Source organism: Saccopteryx leptura, chromosome 3, assembly GCF_036850995.1.
Source record: "Saccopteryx leptura isolate mSacLep1 chromosome 3, mSacLep1_pri_phased_curated, whole genome shotgun sequence".
NCBI classification, from domain to species: domain Eukaryota; kingdom Metazoa; phylum Chordata; class Mammalia; order Chiroptera; family Emballonuridae; genus Saccopteryx; species Saccopteryx leptura.
This window is the reverse complement of record NC_089505.1, coordinates 344436387-344450071: the sequence shown is the minus strand read 5'-3', so window position 1 is coordinate 344450071 and position 13685 is coordinate 344436387. Positions and strand designations below refer to the sequence as shown.

Here is a 13685-nt window from a genome sequence, read left to right as displayed (position 1 = left end):
GTTGAAGAGAAAGATAGAAAGAAGAGGGGGAAGGGTGGAGAAGCGAATGGGCGCTTCTCCTGTGTGCCCTGGCTAGGAATCAAGCCAGGACCTATATAATAATTTTTTGTTTTCATCACCAACCTCTATGTCTCCACCCACTGCAGTGTTGCCAGCTTTTTGCAAAGTTCTTCCCAATTGGTTTAGGAGTTCTCAACAGATATTTCACATGTACAGTGTGTCCATAAAGTTATGGAGCACTTTTGACAGGTCACAGGAAAGCAACAAAAGACAATAGAAATGTGAAGTCTGCACCAAATAAAAGGAAAACTCTCCCAGTTTCATACCAATTCAGTGCAGTTCAATGTGGGCTCATGCACAGATTTTTTAGGGCTCCTTAGGTAGCTATCCCATATAGCCTCTACAGACTCATCACTGACTAATGGCCTACCAGAACGGGGTTTTTCCACCAAACTGCCAGTTTCCTTCAACTGCTTATCCCACCAAGTAATGTTATTCCTATGTGGTGGCACTTCATTATAAACACGCCAATATTCATGTTGCGCTTTGGTCATGGATTCGAATTTAGCGAGCCACAGAACACACTGATCTTTCCCCTGTACCGTCCACATCTCGACTGGCATGGCCTTGTGCTGCTCCGCTGTATAAACGCTGTTACTTCATCATCTGCGCATGCGCACATGCTGTCACATCATCCTACAGAAACTGGGAGGGTTTTCCTTTTATTTGGTGCAGATTTCACATTTCTATCATCTTTTGTTGCTTTCCTGTGACTGGTCAAAGGTGCACCATGACTTTACGGACACACTGTATTTACAGAGTGCTGTTAGTTACCAGGTGATCACCTCCATCTACTTGCTTTTCTCTTTACCCCTCTATGGTATTTCCACCTGGTGTGGATACCTTTGTTGCCTACATGGCTGAGTGAAGGGGTCTTGGGTCTGTCTCCAGGGATAATAGTCAGGTGCCCTCTTTTTATACATAGCTGCCATGACCATAGCCCTGCTGATATTTTTGTTCCCTAAGAGTGCTACTACTTCTCTAGTGAGTAGAGTCATAGCATATGGTGCTCTTAGAATATAGGGCATATTCTAAGAATATATTTATAAACTATGTGCTGAACAATGTTGTTTTCAGTATGCAAGGGAAAAGAATGCTTCCCTACTTTTTTTGCCATCATAGGGTGTCATATGAATAGCAGGGGATTGCCTATTGGTGTTTTTGAGAAAAAAATTCTATTTTATTTTATACTATCTAATTTTATTTTAGACCATGGGTGATAATCAAGGTCTATAACAAGTGATATAACATAGGACTAATCAATCAGAACGGACCCAAAGTATAAATAAACAATTAAATTGGATGTTGGTCAGCAGTTGGTCAGATGCTTAATATTAGCTCTGTTTTGAAGGTCCTAACATGACTCCATGAAGGACTTAGGGAGGAGGAGGAGGAGACTCTCTTAGAAACAGATATCAGATTGCGCATGTCCCCTAAATTTAAGATTTTTTCTCTGTTTTCTAATACTAAGGTATTGTTGAAGGCATTATAGCTCAGTGAGATATGAATGTGAGCCCCCAAATTAAATGGATTGAAGATCAAATACTCACTCTGCCACGTAAGAGATTATAGACGTTGGGCAATTAACTTTTCTGTGCTGCAACTGTCGTATCTGCAAAGTGGAATTAATAATACATAATTATGGGCACTATAAGTAGAAATTTGTTAAGGGTTAAAAAATATTTCGCATTATTATTGTACATGTTATTGTATCTGACTCATTCTTTAGAATAAGTTTGGCTTTATCCTAATAGTAGGCAAACTCACCCCAATATTGCAACAGATGTGGCCAGTCATGTAGTAGATACTCAAGTAGTTAAGCCATTCACTTACTCAGTTATCCTTTCGTTCCTTCAACCAAAGTGCATAAAGTAACTGCTGGGAAATCAATGATTAAAGAAAAGAGATCACTTTATGAACTCATAGCTAAAAAGAGAGAGACTAAAAAAATTAAATAAAATAATTAGAAGACTAATAAAATAATAAAATAATTATGAAGATTTGAAGAGGTGGTTATTAAAATACATCATAGAGAGCCACGTATTGGGCCTGGAGAAAGCACTACTATAAAAATGACAAAGACTGCATCTTAGGATAGACTTAAGACCATCAAGTTCCCATTGAAATGCTGTTCCCTATCTCACTGGAAATTTTTGGACGATCCTAAAGTTTACTAGGACTATTGTAAATATGAGACCAGAATCTTAAAACTTATAAATACCTACCTCCCTATTTCAGGGCTCTGCTCATACAAATCAAATACAAAGCTACAAACTCTCAAGATCAAGCTCTTTCTGTATGCAATTAAATAGAATTATTTAGTTCTTTAGAACTTCTTTTACTTTTGTTTAGAGATGTGATATAGGAATTATATATATATATATATCCTGTTCTTCATACCACTTCCTGAATTCTAAAGTCTCCTGAACTGTACCATTTCTAAATAATCATCAAAAACAATAACATATATCTGTTGGTTAGGTCCAGGTCCCTGAAAGCATATGGTCTTAACATATCATAGGATTTTCAAATCCATCCAAGATTTGCTACTCTGGATTCCCAAAGCACATGAGTCCATTCTACATGTCCTTGTGATTTCCAGTGGCTTAAAATTGATCTTGAGACAATTCTTTTCATATTGATACTTCTGGAGTCATGTTTTTTCTTTCTTTCTTTATTTTTCTAGAAAAAAAAAGAATGCAATCCATGTCTTTCTCTCTCTGTCTCTGTCCCCTCCCTCCTTTTTTACTTGTATTTTAGGCTTCCCTATCTTAGTTTTTCTAGTTTTTCTCCAGGAATTATGCATTTCTTCTTTTTATTTTTCAGATTGGAAAAGCTTACATGAACAAGCACATGTAGATACACATTCTCTCTCTCTCTCTCTCTCTCTCTCTCTCTCTCTCTCTCTCTCACACACACACACACACACACACACACACACACACACAGAGGAACAGACTTTTAAGCAATCTTGGCTGTTAAAAAACACAGGAGCACTTTAACTGAGCCCTCACTGTTCACCCATGTGTCTTCTGCCGATTTCGGCTGTATTTAGTTCTTAACAAAGCACTTATAGGTGTTGGTTTTGGACTTTCTTCTTTCCAGGAATAATTTTCAAAACAAGAAATGTTGGAAAGAGTTTTTAGACAAATCTGTGCTTTGCCAGTCTACTTCATTATTATGGGTCCTTATAAGCTTGATTATATGGGTTACCTGTCACTTTTTTTGTTTGTGTGTTTTGGGGGGGTACAGTAAAGGATTAAATCACTTTGACTGTACACACTGGCTTGTAATCAGTTCCTTTTCTTCTAACTACCATCAGTTAACCTGCTTTAGAACCGTGAATCAGTGCAGCCTTTGGCTTGGAGGTTAGAAGCATAGGCTCAGAATAAGTTGGCCCCAGTTCACCATCACTTATTAGTTATGACCAGTTAGCCTTTCTGACTCAGTTTTCCCATCAATAAAATAGGGTTAAACATAATATCCATTTCTTAGGTGTGTTGGGATAACTCAGTGAGATTATGTATAAGGAGTGCTTAGCACAAGACTAGAAAATGGTAAGCTCTTAATAAACATCACTGTTACTATTACAGGTAAGTGATATATCAGCAACAGGAGACAGGTAATGTCAGGAGGAGACAGCAAAAGTGGTTCAAGACTTTATTGCTATGTTTGCTATTACTGCTTCCATATCTCTCAGTTCAGAAACTTGTTTTTTGGTGTGGAAAGGACTGATAAATCTCAGCATATTTTATATCTCCCAAATAAATCACATTCTTTCTGGAATTCGTTTTGCTCTCTCCTCTAACTTTTCCCAACATGCTTATTTCTAACCTCTACTGTCCTTTACCCACTGCCCTGTCCACCCCTACACCCGCTTTTCCAGGACATGAGTGTCAACATCTGTGGCTTCTGTTTTCACACCAGGATTGCAGTTGAGAAGTTCCAATCCCTAAAATCCCTCCCAGTTCTTGATGAAAGCCCCTGCTCATAATTCATGTTTTTGGCACATACTTAGTAAAGATCTCAGTGCTGTAACCTTAATTCTATAATTATCACCTTTTATTTTTTTAGGTTTTACTGACCCTTTGTTAAAATGTTGACACCCTAAATTTGAGAAATCACCTTCAGATAGCTTTTGTTTTTTACTTAAGAAGAAACAGAGATTTCTCCCATATAGCCCTTTCCTGGCCCATTGACACACCTGGTACATGTTTGTTTGTTTTTTTCTCAGATACTTTTTCTGTGCAACCATAGGCAAATTTGTGTGGAACTTCCATACCACATAGTAAAGGTAGCCATAGCAATGCCACAGAGGTCCTTGTGAAATATATGATTAGGATGTACCACAGGAATTAATAATTCTCAGGCCACTGTCTTAAATTGTTAACAACACTGTTTTTGTAAGGAAGTCACTCAGTTTATACACACAGAACACACAGGGTTGTATTCTAATCAGGAACTAGTTTAATTTGAAATCCATATCTCAGAAAGTGCTCATATTATTCTACTTAATATACATAAGCTATATTCCTTTGAGTGATAAGCTAAAAAATATTTTTGCTAATTTGACACTCCCTGCTCATTTTTCCAACTCCTAAAAGTCTAAGTGAAGACAGTGTAAGAATACCATCTCTAAAAATGGTTTTAATATCTTTTTTTTCCCCAGAGTCAAGAATACAGTTTTTAAAAATTAATAATTATACAGAGTTATCACTCAAAAATAATCTAAATAATTTCACTGGACCCTATGCCAATTTTCTTCTTAGTGTTCCCCTACTAAATAGAAACTTTAAAAAGATACTGCTAGTTTGCTGGATTTTAGTAGGTCAGCATGCAATCTAAAAGCATATTAAGGTGGACTGCCCTATTTATTGATTTGCCATGAGTTTGCTAAAGGCTGCAGACAATTGTCCGCGGAAGGGGCGGGAGGGCCATACATAATCGAGGTCATGCGCATCTAGCCAATTTGTAAGACGATCCTGCTCCTCCAAGCCATCAACAATCTTTGCATAGGGGCACCCTCATGCATTCCTGTCAAGTCATCTTGTGAAAGGCTGCCTGCTTCCAGCTTGGCTTAGATGTGCAACCTTAAAACTCACTGAGGTCTGGGAGAAAATAGCAGATCTGCAGCAGATAGGGTAGAGGAAAGGGTCTAGAATATGTTCACGCAGCTAACTTAAGCAGGCTCCATGCTGAACGGTTATACAGAGAGGAAACAATAAATCTCAGCTACTATGCAATAAATATTTCAAGTTTTAACTAAGGAAACTATCATTACAGTGAAATAAAAAATAACATTTTAGAACAAAGCTAACAAATGGCTAGTCTTCTGTGATTCTTCTTTCAAAAAACTTTCTTTCAACTGGGAAAAGTCAAAGAGACAAGCAGTTTTACCTGAAATAAAGAAGTAGTTTAAAGGTCAGAAGAAGGAGCAAGTTTTGCGAGAGGCACGGAAAGCGAGTGCTGGCAGTACAATGACAGTTTTCCTTTCCTTAGCTTTCCTCGCTGCCATTCTGACTCACGTAGGGTGCAGCAACCAGCGCCGAAGTCCAGAGAACGGTGGGAGAAGATATAGCCGGATTCAATATGGGCAATGTGCCTACACTTTCATTCTTCCAGAACACGACGGGAACTGTCGTGAGAGTAGGACAGACCAGTACAACACAAACGCTCTGCAGAGAGATGCTCCACACGTGGAACCGGATTTCTCTTCCCAGAAACTTCAACATCTGGAGCATGTGCTGGAAAATTATACTCAGTGGCTGCAAAAAGTAAGTAATTGCTTTCGGTTTCTAATTGCACGGAGCCTTTTCCGTTCTTGTACTATAGCTAACTTAGAGTTCCTTAGGGGAGCATTTGTGTGTTTACTTTTTGCTCCAGGGGGGCAGTGTTTGCAAATGCAAGAGAGCTTTCTCCCTGTGACTTAATGGGTGAGTCAAGTATTTTAGGTTTTTGCTGGCTTATGAAGGCATGGTGGCACCCCATCTGTGTGCCTAGCAATGGCACATTTTATGATATCTCTGTTTTTCTCTTACTTAAAATTTAGCTTGAATTATCTGACTGTCACAACCCAGTTTAAAAAAAACATGCATGTTTTGAGCAAGTTAGAGAAAAAGAAAATAAGAATAGCAATATTAATTTAGGATCAAATAATTTTAAAGCAGGAAATTTTCTGTAGTCAGCGTGGGAAATTATCACCAAATACTTATTTTTAAGCCTCTAGTAAAGTTAGCATGAAATGAGAGTAAATATAAATTGTGTTATTTGGTTGGAGAAATTGTGTAAGTGTGTAAAGGAAACTAAATTTTAGCAAGTAGTAGAATAGTAGAGAACTGATTTCTGTCAAATTTTCTGCTATCTTTGAGAAAGGAAACCAGGAGGATAAATTTGAGTGTGACCGCATCAGAAAGAGGTTATTTGCCCACTAGGCAGGGAGAAGTGGAGCGGACGGTGGCTGTTCCCAAAGACATGCACCTGCAGATGTGAGCTGAACATACCATGTAGAGTTGGCTATCTTCCTGAGCTACCTTGTTTTCTGAAGACATGATAACTACATACAGTCCCACGTGGGAGTGTAGGTATCCAGATGGGTGTTAATATTGCATATGCAAATAATCCCAATTTATAGAAATCAAATGGAATGTTTTATTCAGAATTTCTCTCTAAACCATTTAAATTTTTTATTGAAAATATGTCTATAAAATAGGAAAGTTTCTGCAGTTCATCCCAGTTTTGCTCTGTTTAATTGTGTAACAGGTAAGCAGCAGATAACAAATATATTCAACTATGTCACTATAAGGGGGGCAAATACCCCTATTTGTGAAAAGCCTCCTCTCTACCCTCTTGGGATTTTTGCAATTAATCCACTTGGTGCATATAGATAGTAGGATGTAACCAGTCCAGTCTTCTTTAAGTTAGTTGTTTAACAGAGCAGACCTTATAACAAGATAAAACATAGGGAAAGTATAATTTTTTTTTTGTTCCTGTGTGGTCATGCTCACTTACATCACCGCCTGCTGAATCATGCCAAGTAATAGTTATTCTACTTTTGTCCACTAGGGACTGAACTAAGATCATTGTTATTTTATTTGACACGTTAACTGAAGTTCAGTAGTTTTAGAAATTCCAAACCCGCTATTGTAGTTAATCTTCCATTGAGGACTACAGGTAAAAAAAAAAAAAAAGAAAAAAGAAAAAAGAAAAAAGAATTGATAAATAGGTGGAAGGATAGAAAGCAAACAGAATTCTGTAGTCTTTTGATAATTGTAACTTAAATTTTAGACACTAATTACAGCAACTGTTTCTAATATGATATCTGTTTTACTTTGGCAAAACTTGTTTCCATAGTAAACAAATGAATTTTGTTGAATCGCTTATTTCTATTCTCAATATACTGTTCATATAGGTTTTAATGAGAATTCAATCATTTTAAATTAGGATTCTTTGAGGGGGAGTAGTGAAGGAAATTTAATCCCTAATTGTCTTAAATGAGGTACTCTACCAAAAAATGTAACATTTTGTTTTCTTAAAGTATATAATTGATGATTTAAACATAGTTATGCATATTTTTTTGTTGCTATGCAATTATTCATCATGACAGGGTAAACATATAATTCTACTGGGCTTAAATCATTCACATGTTTCAAATGTTAATTTATTGTGTGAAACAAATTTGACCTTTGTTTGTTTTGTTCTTGGTCAATGATTATTGTATAATTTTCAGACTATAACCAGTCATAACTATTACACTAATTTTTGCTAGAATGAATCAAGCTGAGTATATGCTGAAAATGTCCCTGCTGGTCTGAGTCAGAGCAGCTTGGTTTGACTATTGCCTGTTTCAATTTGCATATCTTTTGTCATTGTTAATGCTATTGGTCTGAGGATCAAGAACCACATAATTACATTCAGCAAAGAACTTGGTAAAGGCTCTCATACGTTTCCCTTAATTAGAGGCTTTCTTCAAGTTCTAAATTCTAAATGTGTTTATTTTGATAATTCAAATGGAGATTTTTTACTATAACTATTTGGTATGCTTATTACTAGAATTTGTACTATTATTTTGATTCCAAGTGGTTGTGTTAGGATAAGAAGCAATACACTGAAAAACTAAGACTATCTGTGTGTAAGTGCAATTAAGTCATCCATTTATTCAACAAAATAATTAAAGCACGGTGATTATTATGCAGTGCATGGAATCACTATCAGGAGAGTGTTTGATGCAGAATGTGTGTTACCAATGCTAGATGCAGCTAGATGATAATTTATGTTAATCTGGTACCTTCCTTAAAGTTGGATAGACTGGATTCTTTTAAATATTCTTCACAAGACACTGGCTGTCACTAAAATTTATTTCTAGTATATTCTTAAATCTCATTCCTCAACTTTTCTGGTCTGGCAACAGGTTGAGAAGCAAGGTATGCAAGGAGGCAAAAGATGCATTGGTCACTGAAAGTGCTAGAACTGTTAACTGTTATGGAACTGGTATCTTGATGTAATGAATTTAATTCATAGAGATCAACTTTCCTTGATAACTTATTGCTAAACAGCCATGTGAGGTAGGTTGATAGCATTATTTTCACTTGTCAGATGGGGAGGAATAATAAATAAAATGCTCAAAAATCACAGCTTTATTGAGTTTTATCTGGGCTATATGTCTAGGTTTGACTCTCTTCTATTATATAACTTTTTAAAGAATTATTATACTCTCAGCACCTGAGAGTACCAGATATTAGGATAGTAACAATAAGTACAATGCCCATTGTGTCTTTGCAACTTTTTTTGTGATTCCTTTAAACCTTTCTATGGCAAAGAAATGTCTAACATTTAATGTCTACTCACATCTTGTACTTTTTGAACTATTATTTTCTTTCTCCCATATCCCAGAATTTCACAAATATATATATTTAAAATATTAAGATTTAAAATATATGATCTAGAATTTGGAGGAATGTTTAGAAAGTCTGTTTGCCTTTGCCCAAGTATATCTTTCTCTTGGTTGAAATTATAAATAAGTTAAGTCAAAGACATGAATTCAAGAATAAGGTTCGATCTATTATAAATATTTCACACTACCTAAAATTGATGAATCAGTGATTATTTTTAGAAAACATAGTTATGAATTGCTATTCAGAATATTTTAATAAAATCTTTAACTAGAATGCTTGGCTAATTTTTTCTGTTTGACAGCATTTTATGACTTAACATACTATACTTTTATATTATATTATTTGCTTCAAAGAATTAAGAACTAGCATGCTATTACATGAAATGCAATAATGATGATAATGATCTTTTTAAAACCATATATTACATATATCAACCCATACTGATATCCACTAGACTGTGGCCACCATGAGGCCAGGGATCCTGTATGTTTGTCCATTCCCATATCCCCAGTTCTGGAGCAGTATATGGTCCACAGCAGATAATAATAAATATTTGTTGAATGAACCAATGAGTGCATTGTTTGTGTTGCAGTGTCCACTTTGTACTATTAACATTTTGTTTTGGATATACACCTACCTCTCTAAATAGATTGTAAGGTGTCAATTATGCAAGGACCCATCCTATGATTATTTTGTCCTTCTGTTAATTAAAGCAATAGGGTTAGAGTAGTTGGTTATTAATTATTCAAATTGTATTTATCCAATGATTTAGGATCTCAAAAACTTCTATCCCCTTCTATTTTGTCCTCTTAATTACATTACTCTTTAAATATCAGCTGTGTTGCCAGTTTCTCCTGGAAAGCTACCCACACTCCACTTCCCCATGCAGGCTTTCTCCAACGTTATCATCGTCCATTGCAGGTATCATGTTCGCACTGTACTTCCATGTTGTGTGGTTGCTGTCATTTTCAGCATTTCTTTTAATTCTGGTGTCCTACTTGGACAATAGTGCAGTAAATGCCCTCCTAATATGTTTATTAAGTATCTAAATAATATCTCTGTTGTCATCATAATCTAAGAAATAAAAAATCAACTGTTCAGATCTGTGGTGCTGGGTATAAAATAATGTAAGTTATGGGACCTTGTAACTGCTTTCAGGTGCTCAAGTTGCTTTAGTCCTTGATCAGCTAGATCTTCCTTTGGGAAGAAAAGAATTTTGAAATACCAGACCAGTAGGCTACCATTTACTGCATGCAACAATGGCATATATTTATGCATACTATATGACATGTGAATCTAAGTAACTCCAACTGATTTCTCACCTGTGCATTGTTTTGGTGGCTGCTGACTGTGCAATACTGAACTAGAGAGGATGCTCTATATTTTATTTTCATATGTAGAGAGACTTCCTGAATGTGTGAAATGAGCAGACAGTAGATAAATATAAGTATGTTTTTAAAAATTTATCACTAAACTTGATGAAAATATACATATATGATTAATGCATAGTGATAGAGAAAAATGACAGTTCCAAGAAAGATGAATAGGAATCATTATCTTTTAAATCCTGTTGTTGAAATGTATCCAATTAGCTTTATTTAAAGAATAACCCCTGATTTTCAAACCAAGTATGAATCCTTTAGTTAATACCCTTGTATTAACTTCTCAATGAATAGTTAGGTGTTATTCTTTGCTTGTAATATATTAGCATCAAAAGATCCAAGAGGTATAAAAGCCTTCCTGGGCTCCAGATGTTGGGCAACTGAATCTATAAAGGCCTGTTGGATTTCTCTGTAGCAAGGAGCAAGCTATCTCCATGCTGGCTCCATTGGTGGATCTCTAGTTTTAGGACCATGGCAAGTAGGTCCTTTACTGTTATGGATGATTGCAGCCCTTCCTTACACCTGACTGCCATTTCACATTGAGCCTTGTTTTACTAGCAGTTATCTCATGTAATTATGGGTTCAGTGTAATTGAAAATGAATGAGAATGTGTCATTTTTCCCTTAAGATCCCACTACAGTTTTTCATTATGTAAAAATGAAATCCAGTTTCTTACCATAAGGCCCTATATGATCTGTTCCCACAGTTCTCTCTGGATTCATCATTTACTACCTTTCCTTAATTCCAGACACTCCAGAGACAATTGCTTCTTGTTATTTCTCCAACAGACTAGCTCATTCCTGTCTCAGACTTTACATGCTGTTCACTTAGCTTGGAAAATTCTTCCCCCAGATCTTGGCATAGGTGGCTCTTTCTCTTCACTTCAGGTCTTTGCTCAGAAGTCTTCTCAGAAAGTCTTCTCTAAGCCTCTAAGCACCATTACCTATCTCCTTCCCCTACTCTACTAAGTGACTTTATTTCATATACTGTGTTATTTTTTTGTGGCATTTACCACTGTGTGACCTTTTATGGCTTAGTGTTTGTCACATTATTTGTGCTACAAGAGTTTCTTGTCTATCTTGTTTCCTGTACAATACTTCACTCTTAGAAGAATGCATGAGGTAGAGTCTGTGCCTGCCTTGTTCACCAATTTTTATTTATTATTTTATTTATTATTTTTTATATTACATCTACTTTTCTAGCACAATGCCTGAAACATAGTTGGAAAATAATGCCTTTAAAAAATAGAAATAAATGAATTCCATGGGCAGGTTTGGACTATAATTAAATATATATATGAATATGAAACCCAACTATAATTCATACATTACCCTGCAAACTATATAATAAGAGAATATTAATTTTTATTGAGTTTTTGTTTTTTATATCAAAGATCAGTAAACTATGATCCTTCAGCTAAATGCTGCCAGCCAGCTGTGTTTATAAATTCCAAAGTTTGATTGGAATACAACCACACCCATTCCTTAATACATTGTCTATGCACTTATAAATAAAGTTTTATTGAAAGAGCCACAACCATTTGCTTCTATATTTTCTATAGCTGCTTTTTTCATACAAAGACAGAGTTGAAGAGTTGCTACAGAAACCAACTGGTCTACAGAGCCTAAAATTTAATATCTTAATTCTTTACAGAAAAGGTTTGCTTACCCCTGTTCTATATCACAGAAAGTACATGCATTAATATTAGGACCATTGTAAGGTAAATTGTGAGGTTTGTTGTGTGGGAAAAAGGATTGCCCTCTAGGTGGCCAAGTAATCTTCAGGTCCATGCCAGTTGGCAGAGAGCCTGACTAAGCTATTTTTTGGCTTGGTATTGCAACATGCTGTGAGGTGACACTTTAGAGAAGTACAGGCAGGGAAATTTCATGTCTTTTCTTTCCCCTGTCCATCATCATGTGAACACAGAAATATTCCAAAGGCAGATAACATGTTAAAAAGCACCTGAAAGATAGGACAAATCTGCAGCCTCTGGATAAATAAGGATGGGTGCCAGGCTTCTCTGCTCTATGTGCTTGTTTCATCCTGCTGGTTGTGGCATCAGCAGGAATGCTGACAAAACATTGGAGGCATTGTATTTTCATAGGAACTGGACTTTGGCTCTGCCTTTTACATTCGGTCTTTTTAGAAACCTTTTCTCCCTCTGTCATTTGTCTAGATATGAACATTACAAGTATCCTGCTTGTGTAGATGAAGAGAGGAGAGAAGCAACAAGTGAGTTGCTCAGCTACACAATGTAGATGTTTATCAGCCACTGTGCTATATAATTTGCTAATTAAGGAGGTTTTGTTTTTATTTTGCCATGGCTTTGTCTCTTTGTGGAAACATTAGCAGTTTTTTTCCTGGGCCTTGTATTCTTCTTTTCTTTTTTTAATACCACAATTTATATTGTGTCATTTGCTTAGATGCACAACCCTAATTACATTCTGAGTCATCCTTGCCTTTTGTTCCAATACAAGATTATGGTTTGCTGTGACCTTAGGAAGTTCTAAATCCCCTTTGGTCTTGTCCCATGGTCTCAGGGAGAGAGGGCCTCTTAGTATTTAAATCTCTTTACAAAATGTACAAAAGATGTGCCCTCTCCCTTATCAAAGAGGTTTCTAAAGAATGAATCACTTCATGGATTATCTTTTCTTTATATTTGAGGCTTTGTACCTAAACAATCTTATCTCATTCTTACATAGAAATATTAGAAGTGAGAGGTTTTGGGCTTGTTTGGTCTTAGTTACTCATCTAAATGATCTGATTTCTTCCTTCAAACAATTGAAAAGGTATTATTTAACAGAGAAAGTGATATAAATCATATAAATCCAGATACAACCCTACTGGTGACTAATAATTTCATCAGTAATATATTTGAGCATATGTAAATATTTTCTTTTGACAGTAAGTTTTGAAGAATGCAGAGTAAAATAAATGTAATAAATGATGCTTGTTTATACATATGACATGACAAGTCAATTATTACAGGTCTATATTGGCATGTATTTTCTAAATTTGTGTTGAAGTAAAAGAGCATGCAAATTAGCACAAGCCTCAGCTATGTCTAAAGTAAATCAGTAGCTGAAATATTAATAAAATGCAAGTGAAATGTGAATATACCAAATTATTAATAATATATATCACAAAACTCACTTTTATCAAATAGGGAAATACGTTTCTATGGAGTGGCTAATGATAACTTTGGATGATAGTGTCTGCAGTTTAACTCATTAGGTACACTTTATAAATAGTCTCTTTTTGTTTATGAAAGCTGAATGAGTTAAATTATAATACATACTAGACCCTAAAGATAATTGGAGGGTTTCTATTTCAAGAAAACAAATATTTTAAA

General features: G+C 35.6%; 1 protein-coding gene across 2 annotated transcripts in view; it reads left to right on the top strand.

Annotated features, from left to right (window-relative positions):
• Window positions 1-5139: 5139 nt before the first annotated feature.
• The window catches only part of ANGPT1 (angiopoietin 1), a 286426-nt gene continuing 277880 nt past the window's right edge, over window positions 5140-13685 (top strand). For both annotated transcript variants that reach the window (XM_066379352.1, XM_066379351.1), the window contains exon 1: window positions 5140-5834. In XM_066379352.1, coding sequence (XP_066235449.1) covers window positions 5538-5834 — 297 coding nt within the window. In that variant the 5' untranslated portion in view covers window positions 5140-5537. The remainder of the gene's footprint in view (window positions 5835-13685) is intronic.